At 40.4% G+C, this 27150-nt stretch overlaps 1 protein-coding gene and 1 long non-coding RNA gene across 4 annotated transcripts; one reads left to right on the top strand and one right to left on the bottom strand.

Annotated features, from left to right (window-relative positions):
• Positions 1–2116: 2116 nt before the first annotated feature.
• Positions 2117–4971, bottom strand: LOC120542236. The gene is made up of 3 exons (XR_005636172.1): positions 4884–4971; positions 3410–3527; positions 2117–2461 (listed from the first exon to the last, which is right to left on the bottom strand). It is a non-coding gene; the product is annotated as an uncharacterized LOC120542236 (long non-coding RNA).
• Positions 4404–26861, top strand: gde1 (glycerophosphodiester phosphodiesterase 1). 3 transcript variants are annotated; one of them, XM_039774540.1, is made up of 6 exons: positions 4404–5058; positions 11533–11708; positions 19728–19833; positions 20640–20732; positions 23309–23520; positions 23903–26861. In XM_039774540.1, the coding sequence occupies exons 1-6, from the start codon at positions 4789–4791 to the stop codon at positions 24048–24050; spliced, it is 1005 nt and encodes a 334-aa protein (XP_039630474.1). In that variant the 5' UTR covers positions 4404–4788; the 3' UTR covers positions 24051–26861. The 3 variants fall into 3 exon arrangements, with proteins under 3 accessions (XP_039630474.1, XP_039630475.1, XP_039630476.1); XM_039774541.1 differs by having other exon boundaries at positions 4407–4658; XM_039774542.1 differs by lacking the exon at positions 4404–5058 and adding an exon at positions 9608–10874.
• Positions 26862–27150: the final 289 nt, after the last annotated feature.

The following is a 27150-nucleotide window of genomic DNA, read 5'->3' as shown; positions in this document are numbered from 1 at the left end:
TTTCAAACCAGAACTGAACTTTAGGAATGCCGATACTCTGCAACACAAGTGAACAGAATAAGAGGTGTTGGCAGTGCTAATGTAATAACAAAGGTTTCTCTAATAACCATTTAATCTTTAAACACATCCAACTAAGGACAAGCTAAGGGACTTGACTATTAGCAGGGTCGTCTTAACAGCATTGTAGGCCCCTGGGCAAAGCAGTGCACTGGGGTCACCACATACATAGATTAGCATGGGGCACCCGGGCAACTGCCAAGCGTGCCCATGCGTTAAGACGGCCCTGACTGTTAGGACACTGAGGGAATGGCTGCTGAAACCTGGACCATATGTGAATAATATATTTTTAAAAAGCAGTCATTTCAAGCAATAATTGGCATTTGAAACACTATTAATGTTCTTATAGCTCAAATGAATGTCATCCTGATAAAAATAATATCAATGTCTACTAAAAACATCAACATTTCTGGGTAGTTCCAAACTCCAATTTCTTGTACTCACTTCCAAAGCACTTGATGTCCCAGCACCTTCATACAGCACTGATCTTTTAACTATTTACACTCCCCCTCATTCTCTAAGACCCCTCAGTTCTAAGGGTCTTCACATGCCAGGAGAGGGGAGGCAGCATTTAGCCAAAGGCACCAAAATTATAAAATAAGTGGACAGTGGCAATTAGAGAAGTTCAATCACCTCCTTTAAAAAAAAAAAAAAAGTGATTAAACACACATCTTTTTTTCCCCAGGCCTTTAACTTAAATGTGTATTTACATATTAATCAAAATGGGGATTTAGTCCCTCTTAGCTTGTTTTATATATCCATCCATCCATCCTCTTCCACTTATCTGAGATCGGGTCGCGGGGGCAGCAGCTTAAGCAGAGAGGCCCAGACTTCCCTCTCCCGGCCACTTCATCCAGCTCTTCCGGGAGAATCCCAAGGCGTTCCCAGGCCAGCCAGGAGACATAGTCCCTCCAGCGTGTCATGGGTCTTCCCTGGTTCCTCCTCTCGGTTAGACGTGCCCAGAACAGCTCGCCAGGGAGGCGTCCAGGAGGCATCCTGATCAGATGCCCGAGCCACCTCATCTGAGTCCTCTCGATGCAGAGGAGCAGTGGCTGTACTCTGAGCCTCTCACCTTATCTTTAAGGGAAAGCCCAAACACCCTGTGGAGGAAACTCATTTCAGCCGCTTGTATTCACGATCTCGTTCTTTCGGTCACTACCCATAGCTCATGGCCATAGGTGAGGGTAGGAGTGAAGATCGACTGGTAAATTGAGAGCTTCGCGTTACGGCTCAGCTCCTTTTTCACCACGACAGACCGATGCAGAGCCCGCATCACTGTGGACGCCGCACCGATCCGATCCGCCTGTCAGTCTCACGCTCCATTCTCCCCTCACTCGTGAACAAGACCCCGAGATACTTGAACTCCTCCACTTGGGGCAGGATCTCACCCCCAACCCTGAGAGGGCACTCCACCCTTTTCCAGAAACTGGCTCTTGTTTTATATAAATGTCTCTTAATTGTATCACTAATTCCCTACGTTGTATGCTGCCGTTTTCTTTCGTTTTCAATTTTATTCTATATGTAATGCACTTTGAGCTGCATTTTATGTGTGAAAGGCGCTATATTGATAAAGCTGGGTTTGCTTTGGTTTTGAAAGTCAGTGTACTGTTAATGACACTCTCAACAATTGTGAGCCTTTCAGGTGGACTGAAGGGCAGCCCTCCTATACTTTGCATCTTGAGTTGAGTTTAGGGCTCTAAAAGAGCCATCCATTACCTTCCTGAAACTGTTTGTTCTAATTGAAAGTCGCCAGGAAATGGGAGCCAACCCTGGAACCACTGGGTCCAAAGCAAGACTGAGCTCATTCTGAGTTGCTATTCCAGCCATTGTCTTTTCAGTGCTCACTTTTGGTCCTGGAGGACTGCAGCGGCTGCACATTTTCTACATCATCCAGCTGTCCCAGTCCACTGGGAACTCTCACTCAAACCAAACCAACTTAGAGAATAAAGAAACGAACAAAAATCCTAGTGAACCACAAAAAAAAAAAGCCAGTCCTAATACACAAATGGAATCTAAATAAAGAAAAACATAAAGACGAAGGCTGTGGCAGCTGAAGAGATCATGTTTTTATGGATATCTGGCAATAAACTCACAAACAAATACATAAATAAATAAACCTCCTTAGAGAACACGTGCAATACCAAGGAGAAACAGAACAGAAAAATGCTGCGCATTAAGAAATGCAATAAAACAAGCAGGTGACAGGAAATGAAAGTTCACTTTAATAAACTTAGATTGAGAGAAATCCTTTAATAAATTTGCAGAGTGGATTATGGACTGTAAGATAGACAACAATTGCATACAAGAAAATCCACCTTAATAAAAAGGACAGGTGTCTTTGTATCTGTGTGTCCATCCAGTTGCTATGCCTCGATCATTCCAACAGATGGAGCATCACAAACATCTGTAATCATAAAATGTATTGCATTTTTCATTTCAAAATTTGTAGTAATAAAACACATTGCATCTTTCATTGTTACAGATGGCACATTTCAAACATTAACACTGCTTTTACAAATCCCATACCAAATGACATACTTTGTATAACAGACACCTATGCAATGCATTTCCCATTCCAACAGATGGTGCATCTCAAATATTAACACTGTTTTTATGAAAACCATACCAAATAGCATATAACAGGGGCATATGCACTGCATTTGTCACTAACAGATGGCACATCACAAACATTAAAACTGCTTTTACAAATCTTATACCAAATGGCATATAACTGAGACCTATGCATTACATTTGTTATTTCAACAGATGGTGTATCACAAACATTGACTCTGTTGTACGTCATTTGGTATAGGATTTGTAAAGGTAGTGTTTTGTGTGTGGTGTGATGCACCATGTGTTGGAATGACAAATTCAAGGCATTTTATTACTACAGATGTTTGTGATGTGCCATATGTTGGACTGACAGAGTATTATCAACCAGACGGACACTGATGCACAGTCACACAAGATAGTTTAAACTGCAGCCCGTAATAAGTGTGATGTATATCGGAGTCAGATAACCCTCTCATAACCCTAATCTTATGTCTGGTTACACTGTGGTTTGGATGGCCACTTTTTAACTGATGTTGTGGGAGTTATGTGACTGACACATCCATTAATTAGTCTAAAAGCACTGCTCAAATGTACAAATATCCATTTCAACATTTGTAGGATATTATACAGTATATATACTGCACTGTGCTTTTACCTTTTGTTGCATTATGCATTTTGCTTTTACGTACACCATGTTTGTGAATGATATTGTTGTGCATGGTTTCGTAGCAGATAGTGTAACTGCTTCACAGCTTCAGCAGACTGGGCTGTTTTTTTCTGGAAATTACACTTTTCTTACCTTTGCCCCCAACACGTCACTCTAAATTGGCTCAATGTAAGCGCGTACGTAACCGACTGACATCAAGATGGTCGAGGGTTGGTTCCTGCCTTGATCCCAATGCTGCCAGAAGAAACCCCTAAATTGCAAAAAAAAAAAAGCGTTTGTTTTCATTCTTCCCCTGTTAAGCCACTTCCTTTGCATTTTCAAGAACAAGTCGTGTTTTTTTTTTTTGTTTACACACGGATTCTTACATATCCAGCTACCACTCCCCTGTAGCCGCTTGAAATAACGATCTTGACGAGCTAGGACTTTGCTCTTTTTCACTGTGTTGTTTACCGTGTAAACACTCCTCCCACATCTTTGTATAGCCCGCCTTAGTGTAATTTGCATAACTATACCTCTCAATAGGCAAGTCCTTATGGGAACAGCGACACACACCCCTTCCAGTTTATGGCTGTGGTGGGGCGTAACAATCATAATAATACACTTCATTTATATAGCGCCTTTCCCATGCTCAAGGCACTTACAGAATATAAGAAAGAACGACAGGGTATACAGTGTATAGCATTGTACAAACCAAATAAACAAATGAAGAAGATTAAGACAGTAAATTCAGAGAAAGCCTAACAGACAACATAACTGATGGTCTAGCACACACACACAACACACACAGGTTACATGAGCATCTTGACATGGAGGTAAACTGAGAGAAGGGAAATAACGTCAAGTAGAGCTAAAAGTCTTCCTGAACGTAAGTTGGGCGTAGGTTGCTATTAGTTATGTTCGATAATGTGATGGATTACTGTATAAACACAATAAAATAATGCTTTTAATCTAATTATATTTACCGTTTTGCTCTTTTGATTTAAAGATTATAACACTGATATACTTTTTGTAAGAAATATGTTTAACGACAAGCTCACGGCGAGAGGTATGTGCATTTTTCATGTAGCCAAAGCACTGTAATAAGTGAATGAATACGTCTGAAGATACTCAAGTCCGCCTCTTTTTTTACAAGTCCCGGCTTTTACATGACACTGAGGCCGCCCGCCCCCTCGAATGTGTAACGATTGGTACAAAGCAGACTTCGTCATTGCCGCCCAGTATGTTCGGAATGAGGTGACATGCGACGCGAGCCCGTCGTGGTGTTCACTAGCGTGTCATTATCTCTCTAATTCGTGTGTAGGGTGTCGTGTGCGATGTCGCTATTTAATACCCGCTTAAAGTCTACCGCTACGTAGGCTGCTCCCGGGGGTAGCGCTAAATGGTGAGCTTGGCGCAGAACACAACCGCCTCACTCGCTTGCTGGTGTCAGGACTACTGCGCTTGAGCAGGCGTGCCTTTCCCAATCGTCGACGCGGAACAAACGCTTATCGCTTCAAAGCGCCGCAGCAACGATGGTGCCGGCAGTGGACGGACTCGGCTTCTTCTCGCTAGTTTTCCTGGCGGCGCTGCTGATCACCCGGGGCCCAATGTGCTCCACTCTTCTCACCGCTTCTCTCTATATCTTCTTGTGCCTTTTCCGCTATCCGCCGGTCCCCGCGAGCCGCGCAAAGCAGGTGTTACGGCCTGCCGGTAAGCAGGTGGGCAGCCGAGGGGTCTCGGTCATAGCGCACCGAGGTGGTGCACACGACGCGCCGGAGAACACACTGGCAGCCATTCGCAAGGTGAGCCGGGGGGTACGGGGAGGGGTCAGTAGTGACCAGTAGAGGGGAGGGGTAAATAAAGAGGCGAAGATACGAGGAGACATTAGAGCAGGCAGAATGATTAGGACAGGGGTGTCAAACGCGGCTGCAGTCACTTTGTTATTTAGTAGACCATTATCAATCAATGAAAGCTTTGTTGTCATATATACAGAGTACTGTGTGCACAAGTATAATCGATTAACAACAGAACAGTACAGTATTGCAACAATACAGAACAATACATACTAAAGATTACAAATTACTGTGGAATAGCCCACAACAAACAGCCAGGAGTGGAGGAAACAATGAAGTAGAACAGGGCAGTAGAAAAATGTGTTTAAATAAGGATGTGTAGTCACTGCAGCAGCTTAGGAATTAAGCAACAAAAGTGACAATTCTGAGATTCACTAATAATAATAATAATAAAGTGCAGAACAGGTTAAATAAAACAGTGCATGCTGTAATTGGCACACAGATAACTGCCAGTTCTTGGATTTGGCAGTACAGTAAGTGATCGACTGCCACACTTTGCAATTTGGTTCATTAATACGGGGAATACAAACAGTGCGAGTGAAGAGCTTATAAGTAAGAGGAGCACAAAGTTAGGAGAAGAGACAGAGAAAAGTAAAGTTAACCTCATAGAAAGGCAAATAGCAGGCAGCTGAGAGGGAGAACAGTACAGGAGCTTAAGGGGAAAAGGTGTAAAATATCTGTAGCAGATCTTAGTGTTACCATTTAAGTTAAGGAGCAGCTGAAAGTTAAGAAAAATTTAATTTTAAGAAAAAAAATATAAAGTTAAGGCAGTTTAGTAATCCCAAATCAAATTTTAATAATGAGGCCAGTGCAATGCAAGTCCTGTTGGATGTTGGACTTTTTAGATGATGGTTTGGAAGAGCCAGTTGTCTATGAGGGCTACATCTGCAAGAGATGCCAGCTGATCCAGCACCTCGAGCTCAGGGTCGCTGAACTGGAGGAGGAGTTGGCTGACCTGCGTTGTAATAGAGAATTGGCGGACTTGGCCCAGGTGTCCTTTAGAGATAGTGTGCACCCCTAAGGTGGCGCGGGAGGAGATTCCAGACCAGACAGGTAGGAATAGGTGGGTCACGGTCACAAGGCGTAAGGTAAAGGGTGCACACTGTCCGGGGGCATCAACCCCAGAATTAGAAGTGTCTAACCATTATCATGTCCTTGTGGAGCTGGACGGTGACTCTGATAATTCTGAGGTGGTAGGCAGGGTTGAGGAGCCCCAACGGGCCACCTCAAAACCAGTTCCCAAAAAGAGAGAGGTAGTGATAGTTGGGGACTCAATCATTAGGGGGATTGAAGCGCAGGTGTGCTCCAGAGAGAGAGAGTCTCAGACGGTGTGTTGCCTTCCGGGAGCACAGGTGGGAGACCTCCTGGAAGGGTGGATAGGCTCTTGGCCAGAGCGGGTGGATCCAGTTGTCATTGTCCACGTTGGAACAAATGACATACATAAGGGTAGTCTGTCAGTTCTGCGATCCAAATTCAAAGAGTTAGGTACCAAGCTGAGGAGCAGAACTGACAAGGTAGTCTTCTCCGAAGTTCTGCCTGTGCCACGCGCCAGTCCAGGTAAGATTGAGGAGATTAGAAGGCTTAAGCGTGACTCAAATCTTGGTGTAGGGTAGAAGGGTATTGGTTTATGGGGCATTGGGACTCCTTTTGGAACAGATGGGACCTGTTCCGCGTGACGGGTTACATCTGAACCGGAGGGGCACCAATGTATTGGGGAGGCGTATGTGTAGGCTAGTCGAGGATTGTTTAAACTAGGGAATGGGGGGGCAGGGAGTTTAGGACAGGCCAGATTTAGATCTATACATGGAAGAACAAACAATGGTGTAGAAATAAAAATGCATAGTAATGTAAATTTTAAGCAAACACGTAAAGATAGAAGGATTAACACATTAAAAATAGCTTGCCTTAATGCTAGAAGTATCAAAAATAAGGTAAGTGAGTTGGAGTTGTATGTAGCAGAGCAATTATGATATTATAGCAATAACGGAAACCTGGCTAAATAACAAAGATGGGGATGAGTGTAACATAGAGGGATACACATTATTAGGAAGGATAGACAGAACAGAAAAGGAGGTGGGGTTGCTGTTTATGCCAAACAGGAATTAAATGTAAGTCATCTTCAGTTGGATGATGAGCCCCATCTTAGTGAGGACATGTGGCTTCGCCTGGAAAATATTAGGGAAAAGGTCTCATTTTAGGAGTGTGTTATAGACCACCCAATTCAGACAGTAATTTCAACACACATCTTTTAGTAATATCAAAAGGCAAGTTTACAGGGGATATTATAGTCATGGGGACTTTAATTATCCAAATATTAACTGGGATAACCTTACAGATGGAGGAGCACAAGAGCAGGAGTTTTAGAAGTAATCAGCGACTGTTTTTAACACAGCATGTTAAAGCACCAACAAGGGGTGAAGCCTGTCTGGATTTAGTATTCTGTAATAATCAGGATAGAATTGAGGGTGTAGAGGTGATTGAACCACTAGGGTCAAGTGACCATAATGTAATACAATTCTCAGTATTTTGTAAGAGTACAGATGCAAAGACTAAAATTGTTAAGTTGAACTTTAGTAGGGCTAATTTTGAGCAGATGCGACAAAGTCTAAGTAGGATAGACTGGGATAAGCTTTTAAATGTGGAGACAGTCGAGGAGCAGTGGAACAGGTTTAAAATGTTTTACATGTAATGCAGGACAGATACATACCTAAATTTGGAAGTAATAGGAAACTAAAAAACTCCACGATGGATTAATAAAGATTTAAAAAGAAGTTGCAAAGGAAAAACTGCTGTATAAGGCATATAAGACTAATGACTGCAAAGAGAACCGTAGCGTATGAGAACATGAGGGCAACCATTAAGAAGGATATCAGAGAGGCTAAAAGACAGTTGGAGAGGAATATAGCAGATAAGGCAAAGAAGACCCCAAGAGATTCTTTCAGTATTTTAGTAGTAAAAGAACAGTTAAGGAGGAGGTCAAGTTCATCAGGAATAGTAAAGGGAATTAAAAGATACAGACAATGAAATAGCAGATGCCCTAAACTTACATTTTTCTGAGGTGTTTACAAGTGAGCAAGTGGATAACCTGCCAGAGGTAAACAACTACTAAGGAGGTACTGAGGGATTTGGAAATTGTAGAGGGAGAAGTGCTGCTCAGATTAAATAAGATGAAATCAAACAAATCACCAGGCCCAGATAATATTTATCCTCGTGTTCTTAAGGAGGCTAGTGAGTACATATATAAACCCTTGACACATATTTTTAGGAAGTCACTGTGCACTGGAGAGATTCCAAAGGACTGGAAAATGGCAAATATCATCCCATTATATAAAAAGGGTGACAGGGCAGATCCAAGCAACTATAGGCCAGTAAGCTTAACAAGCATCACAGGAAAATTAATGGAAGGAATTATTAAGGATAAGATTGAGCAACACATGACAAGGACAGGAGTTATTCTGAACAGTCAGCATGGGTTCAGAAGGGGGAGGTCGTGTTTTACTAACATGTTGGAATTCTATGAGGAGGCAACAAAAGGATACGATCAAAGTGGAGCTTATGATATTATTTATCTGGACTTTCAGAAAGCATTTGATAAGGTGCCACATGAGAGGTTGGGCATCAAGTTAAAAGAAGTGGGAATTCAGGGTGATGTTTTTAGATGGGTGCAGAATTGGCTCAGACACAGGAAGCAGAGGGTGATGGTGCGAGGAACCTCATCAGAACTGGCGATGTTAAGAGTGGTGTTCCACAGGGGTCAGTGCTAGGGCCGCTGCTATTTTAATATATATAAATGATTTAGATAGGAGTATAAGTAACAAGCTGGTGAAGTTTGCAGATGATACCAAGATAGGTGGATTAGCAGATAATTTGGAATCCGTTATATCATTACAGAAGGACTTGGATAGCATACAGGCTTGGGCAGATTTGTGGCAGATGAAATTTAATGTCAGTAAATGTAAAGTATTACACATAGGAAGTAAAAATATTAGGTTTGAATACACAATGGGCGGTCGAAAATCGAGAGTACACCTTTATGAGAAGAATTTAGGAGTCATAGTGGACTCTAAGCTATCAACTTCCAAACAGTGTTCAGAAGCCATTAAGAAGGCTAACAGAATGTTAGGTTATATAGCACGATCTGTGGAGTACAAGTCCAAGGAGGTTATGCTCAACCTTTATAATGCACTGGTGAGGCCTCATCTTGAGTACTGTGTACAGTTTTGGTCTCCAGGCTACAAAAAGGACATAGCAGCACTAGAAAAGGTCCAGAGAAGAGCGACTAGGCTGATTCCAGGTCTACAGGGGTTGAATTATGAGGAAAGATTAAAAGAGCTGAGCCTTTACAGTTTAAGCAAAAGAAGATTAAGAGGTGACATGATTGAAGTGTTTAAAATTATGAAGGGAATTAGTACAGTGGATCGAGACTTGTATTTTAAAATGAGCTCATCAAGAACCGGGGACACAGTCAGAAACTTGTTAAGGGTAAATTTCGCACAAACATTAGGAAGTTTTTCTTTACACAAAGAACAATAGACGGAATAAGCTGTAGACAGTAAGACGTTAGGGACAGCACAGGCAGTTGAAGTGTTTGTAGTGTTCGTAGTCACACATAGGGCTGTGGGGTTGGAAAAAATGATTGGGTTACTGGAGTCAGAGTTGGTAAAAATGTACCAATTCTGACTAAATATAAATTGAAATATAATTTGTTAACATTTTCAATTTCACAACATACTGATTTGATGAAACTATTTTTTTTCTTCTAGACGTTTGATATTAATATATAGCTTGTTTTTTCATTTTGTAAGTTTAGTCTTATTTTTAATGTTACTCAGTGTTTGTAGGCCACAACAACATGGCTACAGCCTGTAAGCCCGAGCTTTAACAGGTTAGAGTGCTAAAAACTAGTCTGATGTCAGTGATATAGTGCCTTGTCTGTGGATTTGTACAAAAATGTTGTCATTTGTACATTGTGTGATCAAAATTTATGCAATTTCCCTTAAATGGCAGTCAGCAGTTTGCATTTTAATCACGTCTAAATTGGTAATTTTAAACTGTGGAGCAGAAGCATAAACTAAGAAAAAATGTGTCTGTGATGTAGACATTGAGGATGGGACTATTATGGCGGACATTATGGGTTTATGTGTGAATGCCAGGGTATCTGCAAAAATTAATGGAACTAATGTGGGTGGTTCAAGAGTGGGGGAAAAAGCAAAACACAGAGGAGCACTAAAGGGATATTGGAACTGACATAATTAGGGTACATCTGGAATACGGAAGGCTACAATGTAAGTGGAATATGATTAGTTATCAAAAAAAAAAAAAAAACAAGCTATGCAGGGGGTTTGGCATTAATGAAGGTATGGTATAAAGGGTAACCCTCTGCTGACTGATAATTTAAATAATTGGGGGGAAAAAAGAAGGCCTGATTTGGAAAATAGCAGGAGGGGAAGGCAGGGTTATGGCAAATGTCCAAAACCTTCATGCAGGCATTTGCAGAATATTATGTGACAGGTTACTAGAGCAGCAAAACCGGGTAATCAACAAATGCAAGATACAATAAGATGAAGATTAGATGGAAAATAAGCTGCTAAGAGTGAACATTAGGCTAGCCTGTGGTGAAACTGGCAGAACCAGGATGTTACATAATGTGTTAGCTGGGGATGCAGGAGACAGTCTCTCTAATAAGCTAAAGAAAAAAGAGTGAAGAATTGGGGATGAGGCCTTCCAACTGCCTACTGTGACACTCTGGAACTGCCGTCTATTGTGTAAGTCAACTCCGAGGTTGTATTCGTTAGATTTAGGTATATAGTCAGGGTAAAGGTGGAAACAGGAATCATGATGAAACTAAGGCTAGAAACAAAGTATTGATAAACTGAAGGGACAAGATGTTGTTTTTTTTTTAAGAGATAAGAAGTCATGCCAGAAACTTAGAGAAGGTCAGAATTCACGATGGTGAAATAAGACCCAAAATGTAAGGCAAAGGGGAAATATGTTTAGAAGGGAAAAGGAAAAATATTTAAAAACACAAAGAAAATACACAAGACTTTTACAAAAGTCATAAAGCACCATGCTAGGGCAACCATGCTAACAATGCAGTGTTATTTTATAATGTAATCCAACCTCTCCTGTTATATTATGGGTAAAATCTAACAAAATAATTAAGCAGATATGGTAAAGGAGGAGCAAACGACAAAGCTGAGAACAATAACAGACACACATATAAAGAGAAGACAAAAAATATGTATAGAATGAGACACAGTATTGGAGGCTCTGGGTGTATTGTCCACTTGCATTTAATATTTTTTTAGTTTTAGGATTATCAGCCATAACTAGGTCACTGTTCTAGACTCCCTCTGAAGTCTCTGAGATTGTAGAGAAAGTGCCGTTTTGATCTCACCTTTTTATAATTTTGTCTTATGACAGGCTAATGAGAATGGCGCGACGGGAGTTGAACTGGATGTGGAATTTACAGCAGATGGGGTGTCAGTACTCATGCACGACGACACTGTGGACCGGACCACTAATGGAACTGGGCATCTCAGTCAGATGATATATTCAGACCTTTTGAAATTGGATGCTGCAGCCAAGCACCGACTTGGGTAAACCTTTACATTATATAAAAACAGAGTAGTCCTGGAATGTCGAACAAAGAGGAAGAAAGTTTGGTTAGAAGTATTTATACAGGTGCCGGTCATAAAATTAGAATATCATGACAAAGTTGATTTATTTCCGTAATTCCATTCAAAAAATGAAACTTGTATATTAGATTCATTCATTACGCACAAACTGATGTATTTCAAATGTTTATTTCTTTAAATTTTGATGATTATAACTGACAACTAATGAAAGTCCCAAATTCAGTATCTCGGAAAATTAGAATATCAATAAAGACCAAAAAAAGGATTTTTAGAAATGTTGGCCAGCTGAAAGGTATGAACATGAAAAGTATGAGCATGTGCAGCACTCCGTATTTAGTTGGGGCTCCTTTGGCCTGGATTACTGCAGCAATGCGGCGTGGCATGGAGTCGATCAGTCTGTAGCACTGCTCAGGTGTTATGAGAGCCATGTTGCTCTGATAGTGGCCATCAGCTCTTCTGAATTGTTGGGTCTGGCGTATTGCATCTTCCTCTTCACAATACTCCATAGATTTTCTATGGGGTTAAGGTCAGGCGAGTTTGCTGGCCAATCAAGAACAGTAATACCATGGCCCTTAAACCAGGTACTGGTAGTTTTGGCACTTTGTGCAGGTGCCAGGTCCTATTGGAAAATGAAATCTGCATCTCCATAAAGTTTGTCAGCAGCAGGAAGCATGAAGTGCTCTAAAACTTCCTGGTAGATGGCTGCGTTGACCTTGGACCTCAGAAAACACAATGGACCAACACCAGCAGATGATATGGCACCCCAAACCATCACTGACTGTGGAAACTTTACACTGGACCTCAAGCAACGTGGATTCTGTGCTTCTCCTCTCTTCCTCCAGACTCTGGGACCTTGATTTCCAAAGGAAATGCAAAATTTACTTTCATCAGAGAACATAACTCAGCAGCAGTCCAGTCCGCGAGACGCTTCTGATGCTGTCTCTTGTTCAAGAGTGGCTAGACACAAGGAATGTGACAGCTGAAGCTCATGTCTTGCATACGTCTGTGCATGGTGGTTCTTGAAACACTGACTCCAGCTGCAGTCCACTCTTTGTGAATCTCCCCCAAAGTTTTGAATGGGTTTTGTTTCACAATCCTCTCCAGGGTGCGGTTATCCCTATTGCTTGTACACTTTTTTTCTACCACATCTTGTCCTTCCCTTCGCCTATCTCTCTATTAATGTGCTTGGACACAGAGCTCTGTGAACAGCCAGCCTCTTTAGCAATGACCTTTTGTGTCTTGCCCTCCTTGTTCAAGGTGTCAATGGTCGTCTTTTGGACAACTGTCAAGTCAGCAGTCTTCCCCATGATTGTGTAGCCTACAGAACTCGACTGAGAGACCATTTAAAGGCTTTTGCAGGTGTTTGGAGTTAATTAGCTGATTAGAGTGTGGCACCAGGTGTCTTCAATATTGAACCTTTTCACAATATTCGAATTTTCCGAGATACTGAATTTGGGACTTTATTAGTTGTCAGTTATAATCATCAAAATTAAAAGAAATAAACATTTCAAATACATCAGTCTGTGTGTAATGAATGAATCTAATATACAAGTTTCACTTTTTGAATGGAATTGCTGAAATAAATCAACTTTGTCATGATATTCTAATTTTATGACCGGCGCCTGTAGAGTAAAGGATATTAATTTCTTGTAAAATAAGCATTACGGCTTGGTCATTTTTATTGTACCTGTTAAACTGCCCCTTTTTTGGGTAGATTTCTCTCTGTATTTTCTCCAATATCATGTACAGGAAAATTTGATTGGATTGGTTCTGTCCTTCAGCAGTGCTATTAAGAGTATTCAGACAGTACAGTGGGGGAAATAAGTAGTATTTGATCCTCTGCTGAATTTGTAAGTTTGCGCACTTATAAAGAAATGAACAGCCTCTCATTTTTTGGCAGTTTTATTTTAATGGAGAGAAACAGAATATCAACCAAAAATCCAGAAGAAACATAAAAGTTATAAATGGATTTGCATGCCATTAAGTGAAATAAGTGTTTAATCCTCTACAACCCAGCCAGAATTCTGGCTCCCACAGATTGGCAGTGTGCCCACGTGGCACACACATTACAACCAATCAGTCAATCAATTCCAGATACTCCTGATCTCAACTTGTTATGTGTATAAAGCACACCTGTCCACAAAATCAATTTCTTCCATTGCAACCTCTCCTCCACCATGGGCAACACCAAAGAGCTGTCAGAGGACATCAGGGACAAGATTGTAGAGCTGCACAAGGCTGGAATGGGCTACAAGACCACCAGCAAGAAGCCTGGTGAGAAGGTGATAACTGTTGGTGTGATTATTTGTAAAAGGTAGAAATATAAAATGACCATCAATCGCCCTCGGTCTGCAGCTCCATGGAAGATCTTGCTTCATAGAGTGAAGATGATCATGAGAAAGTGAGGGATCATCCCAAAAGTACACGAGAGGAACTTGTTAATGACCTGAAGGCAATTGGGACCGCAGTCACCAAGAACATCACTGGTAACACACTATGCCGTAGTGGATTGAAATCTCGTAGTGCCCGCAAGGTCCCCCTGCTCAAGAAGGCACAGGTCCAGATGTTCACTGGCAAACCTTTTCTGGAATTTTGGTTGATATTCTGTCCCTCTCCATTAAAATGAAACTACCATAAAATTTAGAGACTGACAATTTCTTTGTAAGTGAACAAACTTACACATTCAGCAGGGGATCAAATACTTATTCCCCCACTGTAGATGGATAGTGTGGACGCTGGCCCGGACACACACAGACGGACATCGTTGTTTCACCCAACACACTGTTTATTTACACTATTATTTACAGTTTTACGTGCACGACACACCCCAGTGCCTCCAGCACCAATTCCCCCAATGTCCAGGCCTCACAGTCTCTGAGCCTCTCTCCTGGCTGCCTCCAGTCCTCTCTTCAGCTCTGTCCGCTTCCACCCGACATCCACCGATGACTGGAGGGAGGCGGCCCCTTAAATAGGAACCCAGATGGGCTCCAGCTGCTTCCCGGCATTCCTCTGAAGACACGCCCCAGTGTGGCGGAAATGCCGGCTGCGCACCCGGAAGCCCTCCGGGTGTCCCGTCTTCTTACCCCCAGCACTTCCTGGTGTGGCAGAAGTGCTGGGCTCCAGACTTCTACAGGCACCAGGGCGCCGCCTGGCGGTGGCCACGGTCCCTACAGGGCTGGGCTTCCAAGCCCTTTACCCGAGGCCCCCAACACAACCAGGGCGGACGCCCCCTTGCGGTCTGGAGGAGGCACCAGCCCTCCTCCGGTCCTCCTGGGCGTCTCTGCCGGGCTCCAGCCCCGGCCGGGTACCACAATAGATATCAGTCAGGAGACTTGTCTTTGAACACATTACTTGACATGTGCACATACCCCTGGCTTCAGGAATACAGAGCCATATCAGTTATATTGTAACAGTGGCATGGATCCAACATCGACCTGATGCTGAGTAAGCACATAATTCATGTAGGCCTTTATTCAAACAGACCACCATTATTTCTAGTAAAGCTTTGCCTGATCTGTGATTCTACTTTTGACTGACCAATGCAAAACTTCAAAACCGCATAAAATGAAACAAAAATGATCATGTGAAGTGGGGTGGGGTTGTCATACTAGCACTTATTAGTGAGTCATTTACAAAGTGCATGACTTGTGTTGGTTTTGCAGTGGGTTTAATGTGACAATTCACTTTTCAAATTTTTTTTTTACTTCTACTATTTGCACTACCTCTGTCAAGGCAGTTGTCGCCTTCGTGCATGCAGTTTAATTAAATCAAGTGGTAGGTTGTTAAAATCCGAAAAAAATTACTTCACATAATTGTAGTGAGGGAGTCACGGTGGCGCAGTGGTAGCGCTCCCCAGGTTCACTTCCCGGGTCCTCCCTGTGTGGAGTTTCATGTTCTCTCCATGTCTGCGTGGGTTTGCTCCCACAGTCCAAAGACATGCAGGTTAGGTGCATTGGCGATACGAAATTGTCCCTAGTGTGTGCTTGGTGTGTGTGTGTGTGTGCCCTGCCCAGGATTTGTTCCTGCCTTGCATCCTGTGCTGGCTGGGATTGGCTCCAGCAGACCCCCATGACCCTGTAGTTAGGATATAGCGAGTTGGATAATGGATGGATGGATAATTTTAGTGTTTTTGTTTTCTGGATGTATAATATTTAATTAAGCAGTATGCATGTATGGTAATGCTCTTAAAAAGCATGCCATATTTCAAAGACTGAATTTCCACAAAAAATGAAGTCGTGAACATCTATTTGCTGATGCAGACACATACATGTCCACTGCTGGCATGTGCATTGTATTGTTGTGACTAGGGAAGTAAACTCAAAACCAGAACTCTAATTCAGTTCCTGCGTCTAAAACATTGCACACCTTTGACCAGGTCCTTTTATTCTGCTTGGGCTCTAACTGTAAAACAAAAATATCAGAAAACAGGTGTAAAATATCCTTGAATAGAGGAATCAACTAAATACACCCTAATAATTTTCAACATTTGTCCACAATAGTTGCAAAACGATTTGCTATAATGCAGTTTAACAAGCATTCTGTTTATCTAAATATAAAACTGTCCTTATGTAAGGAAGTTTCACAGAAGTTAATGCAGATTATTAAAACGTAAATCATTAATGTACAGTGGTGTGAAAAACTATTTGCCCCCTTCCTGATTTCTTATTCTTTTGCATGTTTGTCACACAAAATGTTTCTGATCATCAAACACATTTAACCATTAGTCAAATATAACACAAGTAAACACAAAATGCAGTTTTTAAATGATGGTTTTTATTATTTAGGGAGAAAAAAAAATCCAAACCTACATGGCCCTGTGTGAAAAAGTAATTGCCCCCTGAACCTAATAACTGGTTGGGCCACCCTTAGCAGCAATAACTGCAATCAAGCGTTTGCGATAACTTGCAATGAGTCTTTTACAGCGCTCTGGAGGAATTTTGGCCCACTCATCTTTGCAGAATTGTATATACTGCAGGCCAATTACTAAATCTTTTTCATTGTAATTAGCTCAGGCATTTTGGCATTGAGCTATAGCATATATTATAGGTTTATAGGAATAGTGAAATACCATCCATCCATTATTCAACCCGCTATATCCTAATTACAGGGTCACGGGAGTCTGCCGGAGCCAATCCCAACCAACACAGGACGCAAGACAGGAAACAAACCCCAGGCAGGGTGCCAGCCCACCGCAGGGCACACACACACATGCACACACTAGGGACAATTTCGTATCGCCAATCCACCTAACCTGCATGTCTTAGGACTGTGGGAGGAAACCCACGCAGACACGGGGAGATCATGCAAACTCCACGCAGGGAGGACCCGGGAAGCGAATCCGGGTCTCCTAACTGTGAGGCAGAAGCGCTACCCACTGCGCCACCGTGCCGCCAATAGTGAAATACGCTAAACAATTTTTCATTCTCTCTCAGTAGTGGCAGTTACCATATTTTTTACAGTAATGTTTCCTCATCTGTCCATTGTCAAAATCCACTAACTCCATTTCTGGGTCGTAGGAGTAAGAGCCTAAATCTACTGTAATGTGCTGAAGTCAAAAGAGCTTTCAGACTTATTCGTAAAGTGGTTTAGAATGATGTAGTTTTAATATTTACCTTGTATAAAATTATTCTTTATGACTAATTACATGTTGCCAAATATAAAAGAATGGCACAATCAAGGAAAGACTAAAAGAGGAAGTATTACACTTACAGTAGATACTACATCACCACCACCCATTTTTTCTTGACTTCCTTTCTCGCTTTTCTGTTCCTTATTCCAGTATGTGACAGCATGAAGCCTTGCAAGGCCTGGATTTACTTGCTCTACGATGCCAGCCCACTGCAGATTTGTGCACACACTCACTGATCTCGGGCACGTTCAGGGATTCCTGCTAATGTAACCTGCACATCTTTGGCATACGGGAGAAAAGTGGAGTACTGAGAGAAAATCCACTTCAGTAGGGGACTGATAGAATTTTGTTTAGCATATTAAAAATATTTGAAACAGTATTACTGTAGACATTTTTTTTATTTTATAAGACAGCTTGATGGATACACACTTCATTAGATAAAATACTATATGTATTTTTATTAGATTTACTTGAAAATTATTCGGCAAGCGGTTAAGCTAGTGTTCAGTTTGCTCACAATGATTTTTTTTTCTATTGTTGGCTACATGGGTAATAAAAGTGATGCAGTGGTGGCACTGCTGCCTCACAACAAGGAGTCGGCGGTTCATGTCCTGGGTGCTGTCTGTGTGCAGTCTGAATGTTTTTTCCCAGTCAGTATCTGCATGGGTTTCAATTTCTCTAGTCTGTACACTTTAAATCGCCAGGGCTTCAGGGAGTGGAGAGAGAAAAAGAAACTGAACAAAATGCTGAGAGAAAATCCATCCATATCCTAACTACAGGGTCACTGGGGTCTGCTGGAGCCAATCTCAGCCAACACAGGGCGCAAGGTAGGAAACAAACCCTGGGCAGGGCGCACACAATCACCCACCCACCCACACACTGGGGACAATTTAGGATCGCCAATGCACCTAACCTGCATATCTTTGGACTGTGGGAGGAAACCCACGCAGACACAGGGAGAACATGCAAACTCCACGCAGGGAGGACCCGGGGAGCGAACCCGGATTTCCTAACTGCGAGGCAGCAGCGCTACCCACTGCGCCACTGTGCCGCCCCTGAGAGAAAATAAAAAGGTAAAATTGCTGTTAACAGTTCAGGAGCTCAGTAGCACAAGGTAGGTGAAGCTTATTGATAATTTGTACATCGTAATGAGCGCTGCGACAGAGTAGACAGACGGACACATGCACCAATGCTTGGCTCGATGCTTTGACAAGATCTTCTGACTGCGACAATATCTTTCTGTCATTTTGACGATTGCATCACTGTATGGCATAACAACAGCAAGTTTGGATACACTGCGGATATACTACGTGTTAAAACACTGTATGTCATGTTGGCATTTCCAAATAGACAGTAATGTTAACTTCCTTTAGTTATTCGTTTAGATTTGCAGGTAGAAGGTGCTTCTACCGGTGTTGTTAGGCACATTTGCTGATTCAGGTGTTTTGAGTACTGAAATCTGCATCTCCTGTGGCTCTCACTTATCAGCTCTCGTAACAACAGTTCCTTTGCAGGGGTTAACACAGAGTTTACTTTGAATGCAAATTTTGCAATTCATAGTTATCACAACCAATTTTTGTTTTCTTCAACCTTACATTGACTCCTAGACTGTTATTGTAACTGTGAACAACAGAGAGCACACACTGCAACAACATATCGTTCACTTTTACCACTAGTCCATTGATGTCTTCAAATGCCAATGTATAATCAGAAAGGCTTTTCACTTGCACCAGGTTAAGATTCATTTTAACACACATTTATATGTGGGAGACTTTTCAGCTGTAGACAGTTTATCGTAATCAGAAATTGGCTCCCTGTCAGATTAGTTTAACAGGAGCACCATTGCTCTGCAGTTCAGCATCACCACCCCTACTTTGAGTGTCACCTTTATGAGGCATTTGGATTGGTTTAGAAATGAGACGTCTAATTTTTCCCCACCTAGTTCTAAGGAAAATTCACTCGTGATTGTCTCCAGGTGTACGTATTATATGACTGGCCCGTCAAGACTAGCCCATGGTGTTTGTGTTCACCCTGTGATGGACTGACACCCTGTTCAAGAATTGTTTCTGCCTTGTGTGCAGTGCTTGCTGGGATAAGCTCTATCTTTCCTGTGGCCCTGCTCTGGATAAATGGGTTTAGAAAATGAATGAATGGATGGATGGGATGTTTATGAAAAAAAAAATAAACAAAACATACTATTCACTATGGTTACATTTCAAAATGGGTGGTAAATTTAGGAGAAAACTAATTGTAGGTTTAGCCTCCCAAAAGCTTTAATTAACGTACACAACATACCAGCAAAGAAGGAAAGCTCATTTCAGTCTTCTTTTACTTGTCTCTTTTTCTCCCAGGGATTCTTTCCATGGAGAGAAGGTGCCTACTTTGCAGGATGCAATTTTAGAATGTCTAAAGCATCACCTTATTATCTACTTCGATGTCAAAGGCCATGCAGATGAGGTATTGTGTATTGTTGCTAGAAAGTACTATTGCACATTTTTCACATAAACAAATGATATGTATTTTTAAATGTAAAAAAATGTGGTAGCGGTACATTTTGTTGTCTTGTATGTCTGTAGTACTAGCGTGTTGTACCGTGGTAGCCATTTTGGATGTAGTGAGAAGTCAAGCAAAATGGCACCTTTTATTGGCTAACTAGAAAGATGACAATACGCAAGTTTTTGGGGCAACTCAGACAAAATTGAGTTGCCTCGAAAACTTGCATATTGTCATCTTTTTAGTTAGCCAATAAAAGGTGTCATTTTGATTGACTTCTCACTAAATCTTAAAAAGAGCACACAGATGAAGCAAGTCAGTAGGTTTAAGAAAAAATAGTCTGGACCTTTTAGGTGTTTTCTTTCTCTCATGAGATTTTCCAAAGACCCAAGAATGACGCATTGGGAACACTGCAATGACACAGTCACCGTAGAACATTATAGTTAAATTTAACTTGTTTTAACTCATTACAGAAAAAAAAAATTGGCAAAGTGTATCTGGCATTTTGGCAGAGGTTATGACAAACGCAAGTTAATTGTAGCCAGATACACTGTAAAACTGATTGGCCTGAAAATAAAAAAATCAGTCATAGTAGGTAGCAGAAAATACAATAGATCTACTGAGGCGCAAAGTGAAATTGAGGTGTTTAGCCTAACAAAGCGAATTACAATGAAAAGGCTTAAGCGGGTGCAGAAAAGATGTTCACAATTAATGGAAGATTTGAGGAACACTACAATGCTGCATTCGCTCAGTTGGCACTTTTGTTTTAGGCTGTTGCTGCTTTGAAGATGATGTATGAAAAGTATCCTGTACTGTATAACACCAGCATTGTCTGCTCATTTGAACCCAAGATCATTTATAAGGTAAGAGTAAAAAAAGGTCCTCTTGCTTTCTAAGGCAATGATCATGTTGAAAATGTAAAATGATGTACGTTAAAGATTAAAAGTTACAGTGAATCATTAAATTGTTAAAAATTGAATTAGAGAAAAATTGGTGTTTATATTTTGGAAAGTATAATGTATGTCTATGCTTATTTGCTATAGGCTGTCAGGTGACACTGGTGGAAAAATTGTAGAAACTAACTTTAAATTGACATGTTGTGTACTCTCAAAATCTACAGAGTTGTGTTATTTACTTTTTAGTGAGTAGTTTTGGAGTTGCATTACAGGGTAGTGACTTTTGACTTGGATTTTTCCCTGTTTGTACGAGTTCATATATAATTGAGGCTGTGATATGAGCAGATTGCACAAACACAAAAACAATGGAAATGCTTTTCAGATTCTGGAATGCTGCATCTTATCACACGAATGTTTGCAGCTGTGAAATACAGACAGTATAGTATTCGTGAGTGACACAAATTGAATACATTTCACTTACAGATATCCATCCCGCTATATCCTAACTACAGGGTCATGGGGGTCTGCTGGAGCCAATCCCAGCCAACACAGGGCGCAAGGCAGGAAACAAACCCCAGGCAGGGTGCCAGCCAACCGCAGGGCAAATACACACACCAAGCACACAGCAGACCCCCGTGACCCTGTAGTTAGGATATAGCAGGATGGATAATGGATGGATGGATGTGTGTGTGTGTATATATATAAAATATATACGTGTGTGTGTGTGTATATACAGTGGGATGCAAAAGTTTGGGCAACCTTGTTAATAGTCATTATTTTCCTGTATAAATCGTTGGTTGTTACGATAAAAAATATCAGTTAAATATATCATATCGGAGACACACACAGTGATATTTGAGAAGTGAAATGAAGTTTATTGGATTTAAAGAAAGTGTGCAATAATTGTTCAAACAAAATCAGGAAGGTGCATACATTTGGGCACCACAAAAAAGAAATGAAATCAATATTTAGTAGATCCACCTTTTGCAGAAATGACAGCTTCTAAATGCTTCCTGTAGGTTCCAATGAGAGTCTGGATTGTGGTTGAAGGTATTTTGGACCATTCCTCTTTACAAAACATCTCTAGTTCATTCAGGTTTGATGGCTTCCGAGCATGGACAGCTCTCTCTTTAACTCACACCACAGATTTTCAATTATATTCAGGTCTGGGGACTGAGATGGCCATTCCAGAACGTTGTACTTGTTCCTCTGCATGAATGCCTTAGTGGATTTTGAGCAGTGTTTCGGGTCATTGTCTTGTTGAAAGATCCAGCCCGCAGCTTCAGCTTTGTCACTGATTCCTGGACATTGGTCTCCAGAATCTGCTGATACTGAGTGGAATCCATGCGTCCCTCAACTTTGACAAGATTCCCAGTCCCTGCACTGGCCACACAGCCCCACAGCATGATGGAACCACCACCATATTTTACTGTAGGTAGCAGGTGTTTTTCTTGGAATGCTGTGTTCTTTTTCCTCCATGCATAACGCCCTTGTTATGCCCAAATAACTCAATTTTAGTTTCATCAGTCCACAGCACCTTATTCCAAAATGAAGCTGGCTTGTCCAAATGTGCTTGAGCATACCTCAAGCGGCTCTGTTTGTGCTTCCTCTGCATCACTCTCGCATACAGCATCTCCTTGTGTAAAGTGCGCCGAATGGTTGAACGATGCACAGTGACTCCATCTGCTGCAAGATGATGTTGTAGGTCTTTGGTGCTGGTCTGTGGGTTGACTCTGACTGTTCTCACCATTTGTCGCTTCTGTCTATCCAAATCTTTCTTGGTCTGCCACTTGAGCCTTAACTTGAACTGAGCCTGTGGTCTTCCATTTCCTCAATATGTTCCTAACTGTGGAAACAGACAGCTTCAATCTCTGGGACAGCTTTCTGTATCCTTCCCTAAACCATGATGGTGAACAATCTTTGTCTTCAGGTCATTTGAGAGTTGTTTTGTGACCCCATGTTGCTACTCTTCAGAGAAAATTAAAGGAGGAGGGAAACTTACAATTGACCCCTTAAATACTCTTTCTCATTATAGGATTCACCTGTGTATGTAGGTCAGGGGTCACTGAGCTTACCAAGCCAATTTGAGTTCCAATAATTAGTTCTAAAAGTTTTGGAATCAATAAAATGACAACGGTGCCCAAATGTATGCACCTGCCTGATTTTGTTTGAACAATTATTGCACACTTTCTGTAAATCCAATAAACTTCATTTCATTTCTCAAATATCACTGTGTGTGTCTCCTATATGATATATTTAACTGACATTTTTTATCATAACAACCAACGATTTATACAGGAAAATAATGACTATTAACAAGGTTGCCCAAACTTTTGCATCCACTGTATATATATATTATTATATATATATATATATATATATATATATATATATATATATATATATATATATATATATATATATATACACACACAATAGCTGTGTACTGTATATATTCTGTTACAATCTTCGACGCATCATAGCATTCAAGGTGAATAGCAATTACTATCCTCCTCCTTTTTTTTTTTTTTGTTTCTTAACAGATGCGTCAAGCTGACCCCATGGTAGTAACGGCCCTCACGCACAGACCCTGGAGTCTAAGCCACTGGGGAGACGGGACACCCCGCTTTTCATCTCAATGGAAACTCTACTGGTTCATGGTGCTAGATATTCTTTTGGACTGGAGTCACCACAATATTCTCTGGAATTTCTGTGGAGTCTCAGCATTCCTCATGCAGAAAAATTTCATCTCCCAGTGAGTGTCTTTGTGTAGATACTGATATTATTGGTTTGTGTCCAGAGCCTTAATTTACTTTAGTAGTTTGCAATGTGCTTCATTTTTCAGACTCACTTTATTTTTTTTAAACAATTGTGCATATTTAATAAGTACTTAACCAGATATAAGCATGAGCCTGTACATAATGCAAGATCAGGATTACCAGATAGTTCAAGTAAAATCTAGAAAACATCCCAAAAATCATATCATGCAAGTAAAAAAAAAAATTGGTGAATTCACTGTCCTTGACTATGTCTCTTAGTTTCTTTGGGATACTTGATTGTGTTCCATGTAAACTGTTCTTTATCAAGTCTGTATATTTTTGTTTTGCCTCTTCTCATTTAAAACTGTTTACCCTCAGGGACTATGTGCGCTTCTGGGCAGCCCGAGATGTTGAAGTTGTCAGCTGGACTGTCAACACAGCTGTTGAGAAAGAATACTACAAGGAGGTCTTAGGAATTAACTACATCACAGACAGCCTGCTGGAGGACTGTGACCCTCATTACTAACTACTGTTGACTAATTATTGGAGGAGAAGTTGTACCTGATGCTCGCTGAATAAAGCACATGCCATGTTTTCTAACAGTATCCTCGGGTAAAGTTCCACCCTTCCGTCTCAGGTACTGTTTTGTTTGACTACTTGCTATTCTGGTCTCATGAAGAGATTGCAGATTTGTCTGAATAATTTTTGTCCTGGGGGCACTGTTGACATTAAAGATCACATTACTGTAACTTTTTTCCAAGTATATGTGGATACTGTGCATTATAACAATAATGTAATGTTAAATTTCAATTGTATGCTCTTGATTGTATGTTTAATGCACATTTAGGTGCTGTTAAATATGTATTTTTCATTTTTCCATTTTTATAGGCCATGAATTATTGCTGAAATATTCAGGGATTCAACAAATGCTGTGAATAGCGAATTCAATTTTAAAAGCTTTATCTACAAAAGGTTTAGGTTATATGTAGTTCACAAAAACATTTTTTGAGGTTTATCTATGAAGACATAACTTACAAATGAGCACTGGTGCAGCCTGTTGATTTTAAATTGTTCCTTTGCATTATATGAGTATTTCGTGGATAATCACTCCCCTGGTGAACGGGGAAGCTTGACTATCAACCAGCAGGATGGTACCTCACTCGACAGTAGGCAACTGCAGTGCCACATCACTACCGACAGAACACGGATATTTGAATTGAGGATCAGAACAAGTAAGTGCAAAACATGGAACTTTGGCAGCAAGAAACAGCAGACCCAAATGGCATGAAAATTATACCAGCGCCAAAGGGAATACTGTAAATAGTAAAAGTTAATGAGGTGAAAGGAGACCAATGAGGACAGAGTTGTGTCCTAAGTGATGGATTTTAGAACACATAAAAATGTTCACAGCTGCTTCTTTCCCATGGGAGGCCACTGCAGTGAACTAAATACTAAACCAAAAAATACAATAACTGGCAATACACTGTAGGTGTGTGAGTGTGTGTGTGTGTACAGGAAAGAAGTAGCTTAGCTTTTAGGCACATCTTTATACTAACAAAATGTCTGTCACATTCAGGATCTGGGCCTACACTAAGTCCTGACTTCCCAGAGTGGTAATACAGTACATGTAATCACTGTCAGTCATTTTTTTTGTTGTTCACATTTTCATGATCTCTTCATATTCTGCAGGTGCGCTTCAATAAATAAAAGAAAATGAATTTACATTTATAGCAGGAAATGCCTAAAGAATTGTGGCCCAGCCTGAACTTTTAAAACATGTATTGGTTTTACATTTGGGAATGGCATTAAATCCTTGCTAAGTTTGGCTAATGAAGTTTTGATATATAAAAATGTACTGTACATTTCCTGCAATTTTTCTTTTAAAGTATAAATTTTACATCTGAGTGTTTGTTTTTTGCTAAATTGTAATATTGTAATATTAGTGTAATGATTATGAAATAAAAGCATTTTTATAAGTTCAGTGTAGCGCAGGGTTAGTGATGTGTACTGATACATCTATCGCAAGCTCCAAAGGTGTAACTGAAATTAAGAATCAGTGCAGCATTGATTATATTCTTAGTTTTGCCAGTAATGAACATTTCCTATTGACTACAAATTATACAGAAAAATAAATAAATGTCTTTCCTGCATGACCCAATGACACTTCTAATCCATTCTTCTGCTGATTCCACTATGACCTGTAGCACTGAATCAAAATATTAGAAAACACTAACATTTAGGTATATGATCTGAAAATATATTACTTAATTTACATTTTTAAAAATTCAGAGATGCTACTTGAACCAACATAACTGAAGAGGAACATCAATTTTATTGCTTCAATCAAGTTTTAAGATGAACACATAAAAATAATATACAGTTTTATAACAAACTAGCTCTACTAACCATCTAAGATGGGTTGAAATATAAATAATCATGGTAGACCGCAGCGTTTATGTTTGCTTGCGCACCATACCATGCACATGTCTCTGTTGTATGCCATTCGGTATGGGATGCATAAAAGTAGTGTTAATACTTTGTGAGGCACCATCTGTGAGAATGACTAATGCAATGCAATTTATTACTAAAAATGTTTGTGATGTGCCATATTTTCGAATTAACAGAGACACAGTAAATGGATGAAGACTCACAGACACTTGTCCTTTTATTAAAGTGGAAATCAGTGAGTTGATTATTACTACTAGACACTATAATAGTTTTATATACAGTAGTATCTGTAATAATGAATAGCATTCTAAAACTCAAAATATTTTACATGCAAGAAGTTTAACCATTGATATCATAATTGTGTATTAGATAAAAGAAGTGTGGATTAAAAATATGCTTTGGCAGTTTCCCCCTTCATCACTATTGAATGCTCACTTTGTTCTTCACGAGATCTGCAAAACAGACAAAGCACTAACTGGGTCAACAAAATGTAGTTTAACCTGATGTGAAAAAGACTCTATGATCACATATCTTGATATCCAATTTACATATTACAAATACAAAAAACGCCCCCAGATCTTCATAAAGAAAATGTTTCCAATGTAAACATTCTGAATATATGTGGTCATCTTCCTCCACTCTGGGTATTTATGCATCAGTGGGCACTCACAAAGGTGTACCTTGACCTACATATAGGAAACTGGCTTCACTTCCAATTTAGCCTTAATGTTGCTGTAATAAAAAAAACCCACCAGCTACAGTAGGTGGTTTCATTCATGTACACCTTATACCTGTGATACTTCTGCTTAAAGCTATTTCCCTCAGCTCAGATATACTAACACTACTCCTCCTATGATTAAGAAGGGCTAAGCTTTGTTTTTTGTTTAAATCTCCAGGTTCTCCTCTTTCCTCTTATTTCAGGTGCTAACAGGACTATAGTTAAAAATATATATATATATATATATATATATATATATATATATATATATATATATATATATACACTGCAGGCTGCAGTGTAAGTGAATAATCGGTGACATGTATATGCTGACATTTCAGAAGAACTAGCCATTTTAAAAAATATGCATCCACTCTTTCTCCCATCATGTATCTTTTTCAAACATGTTAACCAGTGCAGAAAATTATAAGAAAAGGTGCTTTCTGTGGACAGACGCACA

This window comes from Polypterus senegalus, chromosome 13 (genome assembly GCF_016835505.1).
Source record: "Polypterus senegalus isolate Bchr_013 chromosome 13, ASM1683550v1, whole genome shotgun sequence".
NCBI classification, from domain to species: domain Eukaryota; kingdom Metazoa; phylum Chordata; class Cladistia; order Polypteriformes; family Polypteridae; genus Polypterus; species Polypterus senegalus.
The sequence above is the reverse complement of the archived record's forward strand: the minus strand, read 5'-3'. Positions and strand labels throughout refer to the sequence as shown.